Consider the following 16,737-nt stretch of genomic DNA (forward strand, 5'->3'; position numbering starts at 1 on the left):
GAGGCCATTTACTACTATTATAATAAGATCACAATCACTCATAACCATTAGATGTCAAATTTGATGGTTTAGGTGTGTCATTAAGTTTGAGAATTTTTTTTTAACTTTGATCTTGTCAATGACACATTTATAACCACTCAATCTAAAATTTGATGAACATAAGTAATTGTGACCTCATTGTACTAAAAATAAATGATTTATTCGTATATATATTTTTATTTTAATGAACAAAGTTGCTGCTTTATATAAGAATCAAGTTTGGGTTTGAGTGATTAGCAACTTATGATCAACAAGGTTGTATCTCAAGTTCGATTCCTACTGCTCAACTACCTAAAGAAAAAAAAAAGTTGCAACCTTGCATAAACTTTTTCCTTTGCCTACATGTCCAATTCATTATGGTACCAGGCTCCCACTTTGAAAAATAAAACAAGGTGGCCCTCCTCTATCGGAAAATGTGATCGAAATTCAAATTTGACACTTAAAAATCAGAAAAATGGATAATATCACATATTAAAACTTGAAGTTGCTATTACTATGTCTTGAAGTTAAGATGATGATTAATTATAGAGTCTTTAACCTAATAAAAAAACAACCTTATTTTATGAAAATTTTTAAGGTGTGCCGCACTTCTACCGCAGAAGGCTCACATCTTTCATTCGTTAGTGGCTCGTGTCATTTATATCAAGGACATTTTTTAAACCAAAAATCCCTTTATTTAGGCTTTTTTTTTTTTGCTTTTTAAAAAGAGCATGTATAGTGCGGTCCTTAGGGAGCATAGTTTATTTCTACTCCCTCTGCAGGAAGATCTATAGGATTTTTTTCAATCTGAGAGTAAAATATTTTTGACTTCTAAAAAAAATAGCACATATACTATCCTCCTTTAAGAGGATAACATACACTTCTCCTTGGGGCAGAAGACTATTTGGGAAAAAAAATTTAATAAAAAAAAGAAGGATATTGAGTTCTTAAACAACTAGATCTTGCCCTCCTAAATTGGACGGTTCTTGTTCAATATTGGCAGATTAATTTATTTGACACACATAGAGAGTTTCATTTAGATTTTTCTTTTTCTTGGAAGTTGGTTTTTAGGTTGTAGAGGTTATATCCCAAATTTTGAATCCAAAATGAACTCCTTAGCATGAACTTTACCCCGAGGGAGCAAAATTACATTATGATCTTGCAGGAGCAGCAAGTATTTTTTAAAAGGAAAAAGTTTATGTAGAGTGAGGGCTCTAAAAAGGAATTAAAGCCCACCTTAAAATTTCAATAGAATACGTTATTTGGATCCTCAAATATCCTCAAATTGATCATCTCGACATCAGATAAATGGACATGAGAAAAAATGGATTTCGAGTTTTGGAAATATTGCAGCTCGTAACACATTTTTGGACCGTCAATTTTTCAGATTTTAAAGTTTTCATAGACTTACTGGATCAATACTATTTTTGAAACTTTAAATTTTATAATGAAGTTGGTTAAAAAAAGAACACCATGAGCGTTACCCCGAGGGAGCAAAAGTACATTCTGATCTCGCATGTGCAGCAAGTCTTTTGGTTTTAAAAAAGAAATCTTTTTTTTATTTTTATTTTACTTTTCATTTTTCTCACACTAAAAAGCGGGAAGCTGCTCCCAATTTGAATGGCACGTGAGCTCCGATCACTGAAACCCTTTATCTTCCAAAAATCTAATTTGCCTCCAAAACTCCATTGTTGCACCTTCGATTGTTGTGAATTATTTCTTAGACTTGTTTCCACATTTCTCTCTCGCCAAACGACGACCCCTACACGGACCTCATTCTACTATTCTCTATCTAAAACTACATTTTCTCTCTCTAAAAGTTGCGAAACCACTCAATTTATGCGAATGATTAGTTCTTGAATCCTGGATCTATAGAAACCCTCGATCTCATTTGAGAGCCATTACTTATGCGCTGGGGATGGCGCAATGGGAACTGACCTCACTCTACATTTTCTATCTGTAGAAGCTCAGAAATCCTCAATTGGAGAGGAACATGGATGCTAACTTCTGAAGCTAGAAACCCTAATTATCATTTGGAAGCCAATTTATTGGGCATTGGGGATTCAGTAATGGGAGCTGAACCAGGTCTTGATTCTCTATTTCAGTCATTGAAGCTTCCAGAGCCATGGCTATCCCCAAAGCCTTGGGAATCAGTTGTTTCTGAAAGTGGATATTTTAAACTTCAGAATCCCGATTCAGATGAAGAATTTTTGGTATCTGAGTCAGTTTACGATCCAGCAATTGTATCGGTACACCTTGTCTACCCTTATTTTTGTTATCCATTTTTAGTAGTTGACCAGATATTTTGTTGATCTTTCTCGCAAAAATTCTGTTCAGGTTTTTTGTTTCTAGTGGTTTGAGTACGTTGCGTATTGACATGGTATTTTTTCTTGGCAAAATTCGGTTCCTTTAATACTTGAAGTGCTATAAGTGACAAGAAGCTCTAAAAAACTGGGAGAAATTTTAAGAAGGTTATAAATAAGAGGAAATAACAATTCTTAATCACGATTTTAGTTGATGCAATTTGCATTACAGAGGAGAAATAAGCGACAAAAAGCTCTAAAAAAACTGGGAGAAATTATAGGAAAGTTATAGCCAAGAGGAAATACCAATTCTTAATAATGATTTTAGCGGATGCAGTTTTCATTACAGAGGAGAAAAACCTTGCTAATCAGCAATATTTTGCTACAATAATACCTAAAAAATGGGAATATCTTGCCATGTGCTGTGTCTTCTGGTGCCTATAGCAGGAAATCTATGATCAATTCTATAGCCATAACTGACAAAAGTTATTCCTGCATATTATATCATCCTTCTTTTTTTTTCTGTTATTTGATGTCAATCGCATATTTGCATAACATATTTACAATTCGTGTTTGGATTAAGTGAACCAAATTGATTGACCTTGAGTCCTAACTTGGCCTTATATTGACAATAATACGAGTAGTGTATATTTCGGGTAAGCAAATGACTAGGACCCTCATGATTTTTAAATATGAAACTGGTTTTTGGTTGCATTTCCTCCAAAATTATCTCCATGTACTGAAATACGGATTAGGAGTTCTTTTTGCACTCATCCTCAAAACAAGCTTTATGTACTTACAATTGTGGTCTCAATAAACTTGTGATAGGCTAGGTTCCCCAGTTTGTTGTAAATAAGTTTCTGATTTTTGCTTAACTTCTGATGGATCTTGATTTGCGGTTTGTTCACATTTTTTATTTATTGCATTTCTAAAAGAGATGGGAAGTTGGCAAAGATAATAGGTTAGTTGTTCTTAACGATGGGAGTTGGTTTCGAAAAACACTTGGCTATGAAAATGATCCATATTTGTGTCAAGAAGTTTTCTTCTGAACTTGTGAAAGTAAGCAACTTTTGAAGCCCCAAATTGTTGATAGTTTTCCTTGTATCTTATAATTAGCGGATCAAAGATGTGAATTTTCTATTTCTCTTATGGTCAAAATGATAAGAGAACCTGAAACTTCTTTGCTTTTGTTGCAGGAGGCCGTTCTAGTAAGGCTGGCCCTAAATGCTCTTCAAGGAGTGAAGTCAGCAATTATTTCCCTTGAAAATTTCTCCTCAATATTTTGTTCCAACCCAGCTGATAGAAGCTTGCATCGAGTTCCCAATATCTGGGATCGATATTCCAGCATGAGTGCATTAGGAAAGCTTCTGAAATCTATAGTTCACTCCGGCGTCATAGTCTACCTTCTTGAAAAGTTTGTTGATTATTTTCTTGGGTCAATACCAAATTTAAACTGTTACTCCTATGAAACTCGGGCTGATGTCATGGGTGCAAGTTTATGTCAAGAAAAAAGGGGTCATGAAACCTTAAGAGTTGATGAAATTGATTCAGTCATGGAAAGTGAGGGCAAGAGTAAACTTGTGTCTTGTCATTCATATAGTTTGGTAAATCAGGCATTTTCTACATCAGTAAAAAGAGTTCTTGAAGGATATATTTGTGCACTTAACACTTTACATGCCTCTGTACAGTTAAGGCGCTCATCAAGTGTGGATGCAGAAGCGCATAAATCATCAATTCCTTTTTCTGAAGATGGTTGTCTTGCTAGTGTGATTAATTCTGGAATCACTCTTTTGGAGTTGTACCTTCACACCAAGGAACTAAGAACCCATATCGAAGGACTTGGGGCTATATGCATGGTAAAGAATGTTTACCCTGATTTCGAGACGGCTTCTGTGGAGGTGTTGATCGCTAGAAATTCATTAGGGTTTCAGGACTTCCCCATAGGAGCTGATCTGCTCACATATCTCTTTGTTCAACTTAGGGTAAGCATTCTCATACCACGAGTTACCTTTTTTTATGTATGGTCAATTTTTTGGTTTCTCTGATTTTCTTCATGATATGTTGCATTGATTTCTACCGTGCCCACTGTAATTAAGAATTTGTAAGGTAGGAAAATGAGTATTATTGTTTTTATCGACCTGTTGCTGTATTACAGAAGCTTACGTATTTAAATTAATTTATATTAACATGAAAGGCCTATTCCTTGGATCAGTACAAAACAGCGACACATATAAAAGTGGTGAACGCGACATTGATACTTCTCTGGGAAATAAAGTACAAAGAAGCACAAAAGATGTTAGCGGAATAAGTTTCATGCCTCTGACACCTGCAAAAACATATTTATGCATTATGCCCTCATTACAAAGAACTACATTGGTTTATGAATAATATCCAAATTCACCATTTTATATGAAGGAGGTGAAAATTGTGATTTATGAGGATGGAATATTTATGATATGGCACCCAGACTCACATACAGGGACACTCTCACAACACACACACACATATATATAGATACTGAAGAAAGTGACACTTAGGCATGATCTACTTCACATTTCACTAAACAGACTGCTGTGCATAATTATATGTTGCATTTCACTATTTCTCTTCCCAGTAATGGAGCGGTATGCATTAGGTAATCTATGGGAGTTATGAAAAAGACTGTTTGATCTAACTTTTAAATAGTAAAATATGAGTAATTGCATTATTGATACATGAGTCTTTTGTGTGTTTGTTCAAACTAAAGAGGATTTGGTGATAGCATAACCCATATGTTTTACCTTCATAATTTTCTCAATGGTTTTTATTCTTGGGAGTAACAAGGTTGCTACTCTTTGGAGACCAGGCATTAGAAAATATCATTTACCTATGTTGTGATGAAAAAAATGGTCTGTTTTTCCAATCATATGATAACTTTTGTAGTGCTAGCAAACAAGTTTAGGTGGCAGGAAATATGATATTTTTTCACGTGTACTTACTCAAAAAAAAAAAAATTCATGTGAAAAGATTCTTATCTTATCTGCGCTTTTTATTTGATGGCTGATATTTGTGGAACATTGACTTAAATTTATGAATCCTGTGTGTTAAAAACAGAATACTATACATGGGCTGATCTTCTTAATTAAAGTGCCAAACCTGTGAATATACTAAGTCTTATGATCCGTATGCTATGAATTTTGTACTGATGTCCTTTCTTCTAGGATGCTGATCCAGTTCATAGTGCGCTTCTTAAACTTCTCTTTGTTCGTTCATGTGAACCATATTGCGGGTTCATCAGATCATGGATTTATCGGGCGAGTATAAATGATCCTCATAAGGAGTTTGTTGTGGAATGCTTAGACACCTCATCATGCAGGTCACATATTGGGACTGCTGACGCGGATTGCTCCCCTGTTCCATCCATGAAGGTAATATCACGGACTTGGCAACTTGGAAGTTATAAGTGTTATATAAATTGATGTTGGTGCCTATAACATAACTAAGCAATGTTCCTTCTGCAGGTTCGTGTTGGGGTTTCAGTTCCATATTTTTTGAAGGACATCTGCACTCCCCTCTTCCGAGCTGGTCAGCAGCTTCAAGTACTGATAAAGTTGTTGGATTTGCTGAAACCTTTTCCCATAGAAGGTTCTAGTCATACCGATGGAAATCATTCTCCTTTGCGTATGGCTAAACTAATGAACTTCCTTCCATTTTGGGGGTGCTCTTCAAGTGATCATTTTGCTTGTTCTTCAATATTAAGTTTTGGCCGGAGCGACATCGAAGCATTAATATCTAAGAGGGAAGCTATGTACAAAATGATGCAAAGAAATCTTGATTATCTTTTTGCTGGTTCAAATATTAAATCTCGGCGAGTTGTGTCACGTGTACATGTAAGAGGATATCTCTTTTGCATTCATTTTATTTTCTTACTAGCTTGTTGATGTGTTCCCTATAGTGTGAAATTGGAGATAGATGTATATCTAGGACTATCACTGCGAGCATCCCTCAGGTTCTCAAACGGGTCCCTGAAATTTGGATTTTTTTCCTTTTCTTGGAGATTTTTGAAATATGTAAAGTGGTAAACTTAAATAGTTAATGGTTTGCTTAATGTTCTACTGCAAACAACTCGAATCTGATTCCTTGTTTGCAATCTTTATTTTAGTGTGATATTCTGGGGGTTACTTCTCAATTCTCAGCACTTGAAGTATCAGTCATTGAATAAATGCGTTCCTCAAGGATGTTGGGAAGACAAGCATTGGTTTTCGCATTGCTTTTTGGTTTTGCTGGACGGTGGAAACTTTTATGTCGATTTACTTTTTTTTAGTCCTTTTTTTTTTTTTTTTTGGTTTTTTCTACAATCCTGAATTTGTTGACCCATTTTATGATGTTACCACTGAATAACATTTCCAGTTATTCTGTTTCTTTTATATTTTTGTTCTTTTTTGTTTTCTGACAACCCACTTGCTTTTGTTGCCACAAGTTGAAGTTGTTTTGTTTTCCTTAAAGTGGTGTAGGAAAAGTCATCAGTACACTCGGCCGAGTCACTCGGACCTGTCAAGGTGCTGTGTGCCATGTCTGAGTGAAAAACCTTGGGAACTAGCCGAGTCTTACCAGTTCCTTTTGGAGACTTGACCACGTCCGACTTGGACTTGGCTGAGTCTGACGCACTTACTTTGACTCGGGTGCTGCTTATTTTGAAACCCAAGTCAGAGTTTAAAATAATGCGTAAAAAAGTAGGAGGGTTCTTAGTGGTAGCTTTCCATATCCTTTCAGGTAATTCCATCTAGCGCTGTTCCAGGTCCTCTGGAACACAGAGAAGGTAGTGCACAAGTTCCAGTTATTGCTGGCAATGCATCTTCTGCTCTGTGAGTTCTCTCTCTAGTCTTCCTTTTTTGCCTACTTTGGTTCTTTTATGAGGAAATCTGGCCTCGATGTCACTGCATTTATGGAGTCTTTATATGTTGTAGTTCTTTAGTTTATTATTATTATTTTTATTAATGTGTTAATTTTTCATATGATATTTTGTCATACGATATTTGTCATGCTTATATCTTATTTTGCTTCATATATATTTTTATGTAGCAGCTATTTTTTTTCTTATGCTGAAATGGTTAGATCGTTGAATGATCTTTCAGGGATGTAGATTCAGATTCTTTCAGCATATCAAAGTTTTCTGATGAATCAGACACAGTTGATGAAGATGCAGAATCTTCATCATTACATAGTTTTGATGAGCCACACATGGCTAAGAAGTTCATGGATTTACACGATATATTTGTTTTCCAGAAAAGCGAAGATAGGTTGGCCTCTAAGCCTTTGGCTGATATTGTGGATGTACAGGAAGCAAATGAGGCTTTTAATCCTGAAAGACCATGGGATCCAATCTCTAGTTATGTATCTGCATCTTGTGAAGGTAATGAAGAAGCTGAAGCAAACATTAGCTCTGCTCATCTAGTTCAGTGTAATTTGAACTTGAGCCAGTTGCTTGTGTCTGATGCCCGAAGCATGTCTCCACTCCCTAAAACTCTTGATATAAATAATCAGTTTTTGACGGGCTGGTTTCATGGACTCCCTGGGAGTCAGTTTCTTAATGAGGGTGGGGGTGACTACATTGGATCATATATTTCTGATCCGATGCCGATTGGGACTAATAGAAACTTCGAGAATAAAACTGAAAGGTTCAAATGTAATGGGGATATGCCTGTTTTCAGTGATTCTGAATATGAGCCAGGTTTGAGAGAGAGCCTCTTTGAAAATAAGAAATTTGAGTACTCAACTGATGATTTTACTCCTCAGACACTGCCCCTAAAAAAGAACTACAATTGTATGAATATAAATCCAATACTTTCAAGAAGTTCGTGGCTTCAGATGTTGTACAGTTCAAGAGATACAAAATACATTGACAAGAGAAGGGTTCCTGCTGCCTACTTCAATTTTTTGTCAGTTGGAGACCTTGCTAAGATGTATGAAGGGGACTCTTTTATTTATGAACCTGAGAATTTTGATCCGGTTGAGATCTCTGAGAAGAAGGATCATGGTTTTTCTGTTTTGGGAATGGAGAAATTGGACCAACGTTGTGAGCAGAAGTATGGTGAGGGAAATAAAGTGGAGCTTGCCTTCCCAGCCAACCAGATCTCTCAACCGCATTTGAGATCTCCAGCAGATTTGTTTAGTCACTCACAGGAACCTGATGCCATAAATGGTGTTTCTGGAGGTGCTAAATGGGAGACTTTGTTGACCTATGGTGGGGATGATCAAACATCGCCAGCTAAAGCAAAACCCATACAAAATTCAATGGCTAGATCAGAAATTCCTTTGGAGATCATTATTGAAAAATGCATAGTGCAGGAGATTTTGCTTCAGTATCCTTGTGATTGTATTCTCCTTTGTTAGCTGAGCAATGGCCACCTTATTATGTGCATTTAAATTTTATTTTTTTTCTATTTTTGGCTGGGGACGCCTCCCTGCTTCTATATACTTCCTTTTCACCCCTTGGAGTATTTTATGTTTATGCAAACTTCTCTCTTGGAAATGATTACTTGCGAAATTTTCTTTGCAAAAAAATATGCATCTTGCATAAAAGTTTCCTTGCTCACGATGTGTATATTACTTTCAAAACTTAGGGAATCAAGGTAATATAAAGGCATCATTTATGGATATTTATGTTACTTTGTGTGGACCCTATCAGATAATTAAAATGGAAATTATTATTCAATCCGTGTCTTCTGAACTGTGGCAGCTGTTCTAGAAAATTTTCCTTTACAATGTTAGGTATCAGTATATTAGCAACTTCACTGTTAAATTGCTTGAAGTAGAGTTCGATTTGCGTGAACATTTGTTGGCTCTTCGGCGGTACCATTTCATGGAAGTAGCAGACTGGGCTGACACATTCATCTTGTCTCTGGGCCAGCATGTATGTCCCTTCAGATAAATATCAAAATCTCTTTTGGAAATCAGCATTTTTCAAAAAAATTTCCCTGTTGTTTCCTGTTTCTGTTGATGTGTATTTTGAAACTGATTGCGGTAGCCTTGTCTCTGCTGTCTCATTAAATTCGAAGCGGTACAGAGTGGAGCCCAATCAGAGGACATCTGAAATTCAGCGAATTCTTGATTTAGCAGTGCAGAGGTCTTCATGTGAGGGAGATGCATTTAAGGAAAGGTTATATGTATATCTCAAAGGAGAGGAAATTATACCCCCTACCACAACTATAACTGGTACAATTCTTGCTTGATGAGTTTTACTTCTTTTAGGATTCTGATACTAACATGTCAATTAATCAAAGGGGATTTTTCCATTTATGTTAGTTCTTGTATTGTTGTAATTGACTTCTTTCTACTTCCCCCCCTTTTGAATGACAGGTATCCATGACTTTGATATAATTGGTTTGGGTTACAAAGTGGACTGGCCTATCAGTATTGTCTTGACTCCTGATGCGCTAAAAATATATGCAACAGTTTTTAGTTTTATGATTCAAATCAAACTCGCTGCTTTTGCTGTAACTGATGTTTGGAGATTTTTGAAGGTATGCTTCCTTTGCATACACACTTTTTTTAGTCACTTGAAGGAAGGATTGGGTATTCTAGAAAAAGACTCAAAAATCAATGTGTATTTGACATTCGTAGATTGTTCATGTGTTTTGGGTTTTTAAATTCCAAGGGATATGGTTTAACAGAAAGAATATAAGTAAACAACGTGAACTCATTTCAGATTATTGCATCCTATTCGTCATCTTCTCTTTGAAATTTTCATTTTAACAGTCAATAAAGATAAATTTTAAATTGCGATGATGGAATGTTAATATAGAAAAATAAGGAATCGGGCTTGGGTCAAGACGTTAGAGGCTGGGTTTTTATAGCATGTCGTGTCTCAAATTCCATTCCTATGTAATATTGTGAAAAAAAAAAGAAGATAAATTTTAAATGAATAAAAAGGAGATCTTCATGTAATCCTAGTTATAAACAGACCACTAAGATAATGCCTTTGACATCTATGGTCTTTTGTTTCTTTCTATTTAATTTGACTACGTTTCATATTGTTTATGTGTCATCAAGGTTTTGTCTTTTACAAGTAGCAGAAGGAAATCTTGCTTCAACTTCCGATTAGTTTTGTTATTTTATATTGCCATTAATTTCAACGCCTGTGGTGGATTGTGTGGGTGTCTGGTTTCCTGTATGCAAGTATATAGTCTCTCTCTTTAGATTTGCATTCTCTCATTATAATTTGGGTGCCCACCCATGAGTAATATGGGCTTTTTTATTGTATGGCATTCTTTTTTGGGATTTATTTATGTATTTTGAGACATTGACACATTTCCAGGTTTTGATTCCGTTAATAAATGACAATCGGGCTTTTGGACTAGATCAACAGGTTGTGGAGCGCTTCCATATTTTAATGCTGATGAGGTACATGGATTACTATAGCAATCTGCTCAATCTTTTCATTTGAATGATTTGACTCTCTTTGAAGTTGTCTTTCAGCATAAACTTTTACCATTTCTTTTTTCATGATAATTAACTTATAATGTGAAAATCAAGTGTTTTCCCCCCTGTTGAAGCTAACAGAAACTGTAAAGTGTTCCTTGCATTGGCATTGGTCATTATTGGCTTCTCTATCAACATACTACCAAAAAAAAATCTTTGGTTTTTCTAGCAATCACTGAAGGTCAGTGCTTGTGGAGTTTCTCATTCAGAGGGTGTATTCGTATACTATCGTTCATCTAAACCAACAATATATTATCCGTATATGAAGTTTGGCTATTCAAAGATCCAATTGCCTTCTTCTCTATTTCTTTCGACTATAAGTAGAGATAATATGGCCATCCAAATATACTTCGTATGTTTGGCTTATTACATAGCTTCGTTTTCTGTGTTGCAGGCAGCAGGTAAATCATTTTATGGATGCATTACAGCAGTACATGCAATCTCAATTGTTACACGCTGCTTGGTACAAGTTCCTTCACAACCTTGATTATCAGGTTTGTACGTTTTTTGTTATCTATTATCTTGGCATTCGTATTAATCTTCAAGTATATCTGGTAAAATGTAATTCACTGCTTTCGAAGTAGTACTTGAACCTCAACACCCTGGTACCCGAGCCACTAGGTTAATCCCTTAACTATGGGATGCTATCTTAACTGTTATCATATATGTTTTTCTTTCTTCTTCGTCTTTAGTTAAAATTGTAATTATTAATTCATGATATGGCTTTTCTTGTACAGGTTAAGGATATGATTGACTTTGAATTAGTACATATGAGTTATCTTTCTGATTCTTTGCAGATGTGAGTTTACCTGCCATTGACATAAACACAGACTCATACACATAAGGTTGCCTTTAGCTCAAGACTGTTAACATTATGATTTTCTCATTCAGATGTTTCCTGTCTACCGAGATGAAACCTGTTCGGGACATTATAGACACCATATTGCAGTGTGCTTTAGACTTCAGATCATGTTGCATTGGAGGTTGCCATCGCTTAGAGTTTGCAAAAGAGTGCCCATCTGATCTGCTTCATCAAATTAACTTTTCTGAGGTACCTAATTAAATGTTAATAAGTCTTGCCCACTTATTTGGATTTTGCAAAAGGGTGCCCATCTGATATTCTTTGTCAAATTAACTTTTCTGAGCTACCTAACTAAATGTAACTAATCTTGTTCATTTATCTCTGCTGAACCTTAGTAATATCTTTTATCCTTTTTCTAATTTTGTGGGATGCTTTGTTTAATTTTGTGTTTTTCCATTTGTTTGTTCTGGCTGATTTCATTGTAGGTGGTTGACATCAAAGAAAAGTTTGACAAGAACCTCATGAAATTATACAGACTTTATCTCAACTCTGGAAAAGAAGATGGTCCAGGGCTCGGCCATTTTTGGACAGCCCTTGATTATAATGAGTATACATCAAGCATGCTTTCAAAAAATGCAGGTAAATCTCGATGATTTTCGCCATGAGAATGTATCTTATTCTTCTCTTTTGTCTACATATTGTTTTATAAAAAGACAGACATCTTTGTTATAGTTTGTGCAGATTTAGTTTGTTCGGGTTGAGCTACCGATTTGGGGTGTTTGGAGGTGTTTGGTTCATTTTGTTGCTTACCAATTTGTGATGAAGGACAATCTGGGTATTTCAGAAAGTTTGGACATTTTGGGTAATTCAGAAAGGTTGAGGGGGTTTATGAAATTAAAAGGGAAATTTCATACAAAAACCTAATTCCCCATCTTATTTAATGGTAGATCCCTTTTTGCGGCATAAAGAACGCCTAAGGATTTCACTTACCCCTTTATCTCTTATCTCCGTTGTTTATTCACTTTTGACTATAAAAGTTAGTCAAAACAAATCATTTTATAGTATCTCAACCTAAAAATCTTTTTAACCATATTTTCTCCCTTCAACTCCATTATATCTCCCACTCTCGATGCACCACATTTAAAAAATCTGTTTTTATTATATTTTTCCCTTTTCAGCCCCTCAATGCATCATATCTCCCACTCTTTCAATTCACCACGTTGAGGGCTCTCGCTCTTGCTCACATATTGGTCTCTCTACTCTAATCTTACATGTTAATCTCTCTAAATTCTGCAGTCGATTCCTTTCTCTCTTTAAATCTCTTTCTCTAATGATCATGTACCATATGATTTCTCTTTAATGGCCATGTACTATGCAATTTATCTCTAATGGTCATGTGATTTCTCTTTCTAACCATTTATCTCTCATCCCTATAAATCTTTTTCCAACTTGGATTTTGTTATTTGGTCTTATAAATATATTGTGTATATATTAGATACCATACTAAATACATTCTTGTATGAGTTCTCTCCCCCCTTCTCTCTCTCTCTTTCTAAACCAATCTTTTGCTTTTATCAAGTTTGAAGGGATTTATGCTGGTAACCCGTTAAGTGTATGATAAAATTGAGAATTAGGGTTAAAGAGGGAGACATTGGTTAGAGATGAGTGAAACACAAGATTAGAGAGAGACGTGTAGGACATATATTGGGTTTAGAGCAAAACAAATTTAAGAGTTTTGGGGTTAGCCATTAGAGAGAGATTCAAAGAGAGATTAATCTGCTCTAAAATTTAGAGAGAGAGAGGTTAACCGTGAGAGGGAGAGAGGCGAGTATACTCTAAGGGTTGCTGCCATGGTGAATGGAGAGAGAGCCCTTGTCGTAGTGGAGAGTGAAAGAGAGGGAGAGAGAGCTCACAGTGGTGAAATGAGAAAAGGGGAAAAGAGAGAGATATGGGCTGAAAAAGGGAGAGAGAAAGAGAGGGAGAGAGAGAGAGAGCTCTCAGTGGCGAAATGAGAAAAGGGAAAAAGAGATAAAGATAAGGGGTTGAAAAAAAGAAAATAAGGTTAAAAAGGTTTTTGGGTTGAGATAGTGTAAAATGATTTTGTTGGGGTTAAAGTTTATGATTAGAAGTGAATAAACAAGGAAAATACGAGATGAGGGCGGTACGGTGAAATCTTTAGGGTTTTATTATGCTGCTTGAAAGAAAAACGGGAAGGGGTCTATCATAAAATGAGATGAGGAATTGGGTTCCGTATGAAATTTTTCCAAATTAAAACCAGATTAAAGGTACTATTGTTTAGTGTTAAAATATTTTCTAGAATTTTCTCATTTAGTTAGGTGTACGAATATTTTTATATTAATTGGTTTTAGTACATCTTTTCTCGCCAATTAATAATGAACTAGAGTGATAATATTCTCCGACCTAACCACATGAGGAAATTGAAAATAATTTTCAAGAAATATTTTCACGCGACTCTAACGTGCCCTAAACTCTTGGTTGGCAAATCTGGTCGGATTGGTCTGGTTCGTAGTTCTTTGTGGTGCTTTTTATTGTTTAATCATATAAATAATGCATTTATTTTAGGGGAATGCTATTTTCACGAATGTGGTGTCTTTGAGAGTGAAATTCTAACCAGCCTTTACTTTTGTTATTCCCACCCATTTGTGGCATGGAATAGCAAAAAAAATGTTGCAAATAGTAATATGGATACCAATTTAGAAATTGTGCCCGATGGTCTTCCTATGCTCTGGTTGGAAACATTCGTCGACTCTACAAGGCAAAGCGGTTCCTTGAAACTTTGGGAAGCATTAGTGCTTCAACGCTTTGTCAAGGGGAGGCAATGGATCGGCGGCTCGGCGTGGCCCATAAAATCAAGGGCCTGGGCCACAAGATGCTCGAGGGCTGGGCTAGGGCCAGGTTCGGTCCGGGGCAGCCTTTCTTTTCTTTATTCCTTTTCTTGTTATTTTTTTTTGATAATATTTGGTCTGGCTTTGACAAGGCTGGGGCCTGCACCATAGAGACTAGGGCCAAAGCGGGCCCACCTGTTCCAAGCCCTATGAATATAAAAAAGAGAAATCACTCTAAAAAATGATAGAGAAAAACATCTGCTTTTTCTTTTAAGGAGAAATGAAGTTCCAAGGTATCTTTTCAAGGCTATTTCTCATTTGACAGTTTAAGGGGTTTCACCCTTTTCCGCAATTCACCTTGTGGTGGTAATATTCATCAGGGTTCGTATGCAATGGGAGTAATAAAGTTTCTAGAAACAGATGATTAATTTTTTTTCTTTTCTTGAAATCTTAACATCACCCCAGCCTTAGGATACCCAATTGTCAGGGTATTTTAGAGTTTTCCTATACAAACTTCAATTTCATTATTTTCATTGAATACGTTTCATTATTCGCCAATGCGACACACATTATCCTTTACATGCCATATGCATATAATCAAGGAAAAATATCTCTTTATTCTCTAATTTTGACTGCTATATCTCATGAGATTCAAGGATTGAAAATATTAATTATAAGCAAAATGTCTTTATCTTTTCTATCTTATAACCCTTTAGACTTTTTTGACAATGAATTTTTGACTAAAAAAAAACCACTAAAATGACACCCTCTCCACTGTTAATATTTTTTTTCTCTCTCTCTCTCAACTCGATCTCTCTTTCTAAAACTTAAAGTTACATAGAAGTTGTCTTCTCTACATCTTCTCTTTCCTCTCTCTTTATAAAAATTCTCCTCTTCAAAGAAAGTTATGTCAAATCGGTACGGTCAGTCTCATATTTTGATATGTCTTTGCAAGGAGAGTTGATGTAAAGAGGGGAGATAATTTTTAGAGAGAGAGACGATGCAGAGAGGGGAACGTCTCTGCAACTTTGGGTTTTAGAGAGAGATGTAGTTGAGAGATTGACAGTGATTTGAGAGAGAGAACGTTAACCAAAAAGAAATTTATTTGGAGATGGTGTCATTTTAGTATTTTTTTGGGTAAAAAATTTATGGTCAAAGGGGTATAGGGGTCTGTAAGATAGAAAAGATGGAGGCTTTTGCTTACTAAGTAATATTTTAAATCTTTGGATCTCATGAAATATAGAAGTAAAAAATCGAGGATAATGAGATATTTTTCCTATAATTAATGTGCTTGTAGATTCACAGTTGTAATATTCATCGGATTGCTTTAAGAGTGAAAAACAATATCACGAATAGCAATAGTTATTCTTATTGCGGCGGTGGGTTACAGTGTTGTTCCAAGACATGAATTTTAGAAAAAATTATAGAAACTCGTTGTTTCTTTACTTTCTAGGTAAGTCCCCCCAAACCCAAACTCAAGAACAAATCTTATACCACATCATTAATCCCTATATTGTTTATTTTTGCATCAACTTCCAAGTAAAGAAGTTAATTTTTTAGGATAAAAAACCACCCCTTTTCGCCCTATATTTCTCTCCCATCTTCTCATCCTCCTAGTTGTGTCGATTTCGCATAATATGACCGAACTGGCTTCTAGGCCCTAAATTGTGTCGATCTGGAACAAAATGTGCCGGGTTATCCTAAAGAGAGAGTGCAAGTGTCATAAGAAGGGAGAGAAACATGGGTTGAAAATGGGGTTATTTTTGTCCCCAAAAACTAAACATGTTGGGGTTAATGATGTATTAAAAAAAAACTCAAAAGGGTTATGTCTAGAAAGTTGATCAAGGCGGGGATCTATAGGGAAAGGTTTCTATACTTCTCCTACTCCATAAAAATATATGCATCTCCTCCATCCAGCCTTTCAATTTAGATCAAGAGCCATTATCCGTTTTTTCTCTAGATTTGATGCTTCATAGTATTTTATTTTTAATTTTTTCTACAAATTGTATGAATATGAAATTTGGTACGTGCCATCATCTTAATGGAGTGCACCTAACAAAATATATTAAAAACAGTTTCAAGAGGTATTTTGGTTTTTTTATTTTATTGTGAATATTTGTTTTATATTTTTTATACGTGCGACTTTAAAAGAGAAGTGAATGCCCAAAACTTTGGTGTCAATATTGTTTGTAAAAGAAATTAATATTAACATAGTGTAAAGATGTGGCACTATTATTGTGGCCATCTCAACCGTCCATTCATAAGGGACGGTTGGATAGGGAAAAGCATATAAGCTTTATGCAATTGG

General features: G+C 35.5%; 1 protein-coding gene across 6 annotated transcripts; it reads left to right on the forward strand.

Moving 5' to 3' along the window:
• Positions 1–1,607: 1,607 nt before the first annotated feature.
• LOC18421549 (Spc97 / Spc98 family of spindle pole body (SBP) component) lies at positions 1,608–12,550 on the forward strand. Of its 6 annotated transcripts, none has more exons than XR_016052055.1 (15): positions 1,608–2,267; positions 3,518–4,303; positions 5,522–5,728; positions 5,822–6,190; positions 7,074–7,165; positions 7,436–8,662; positions 9,072–9,213; positions 9,367–9,515; positions 9,660–9,823; positions 10,618–10,703; positions 11,176–11,275; positions 11,519–11,580; positions 11,673–11,832; positions 12,069–12,222; positions 12,316–12,550. XR_016052055.1 is itself a non-coding variant. In XM_006826294.4 (15 exons), the coding sequence occupies exons 1-15, from the start codon at positions 2,016–2,018 to the stop codon at positions 12,342–12,344; spliced, it is 3,987 nt and encodes a 1,328-aa protein (XP_006826357.2). In that variant the 5' UTR covers positions 1,608–2,015; the 3' UTR covers positions 12,345–12,550. The 6 variants fall into 6 exon arrangements, 3 of the variants coding, with proteins under 3 accessions (XP_006826357.2, XP_020517144.1, XP_088718105.1); XR_016052056.1 differs by having other exon boundaries at positions 9,079–9,213; positions 9,359–9,515; XM_006826294.4 differs by having other exon boundaries at positions 9,359–9,515.
• Positions 12,551–16,737: the final 4,187 nt, after the last annotated feature.

Source organism: Amborella trichopoda, chromosome 3 (genome assembly GCF_054954075.1).
Source record: "Amborella trichopoda isolate Santa Cruz 75 chromosome 3, AtrichopodaSantaCruz75HAP2 v2.0, whole genome shotgun sequence".
In the NCBI taxonomy this organism is placed as follows: domain Eukaryota; kingdom Viridiplantae; phylum Streptophyta; class Magnoliopsida; order Amborellales; family Amborellaceae; genus Amborella; species Amborella trichopoda.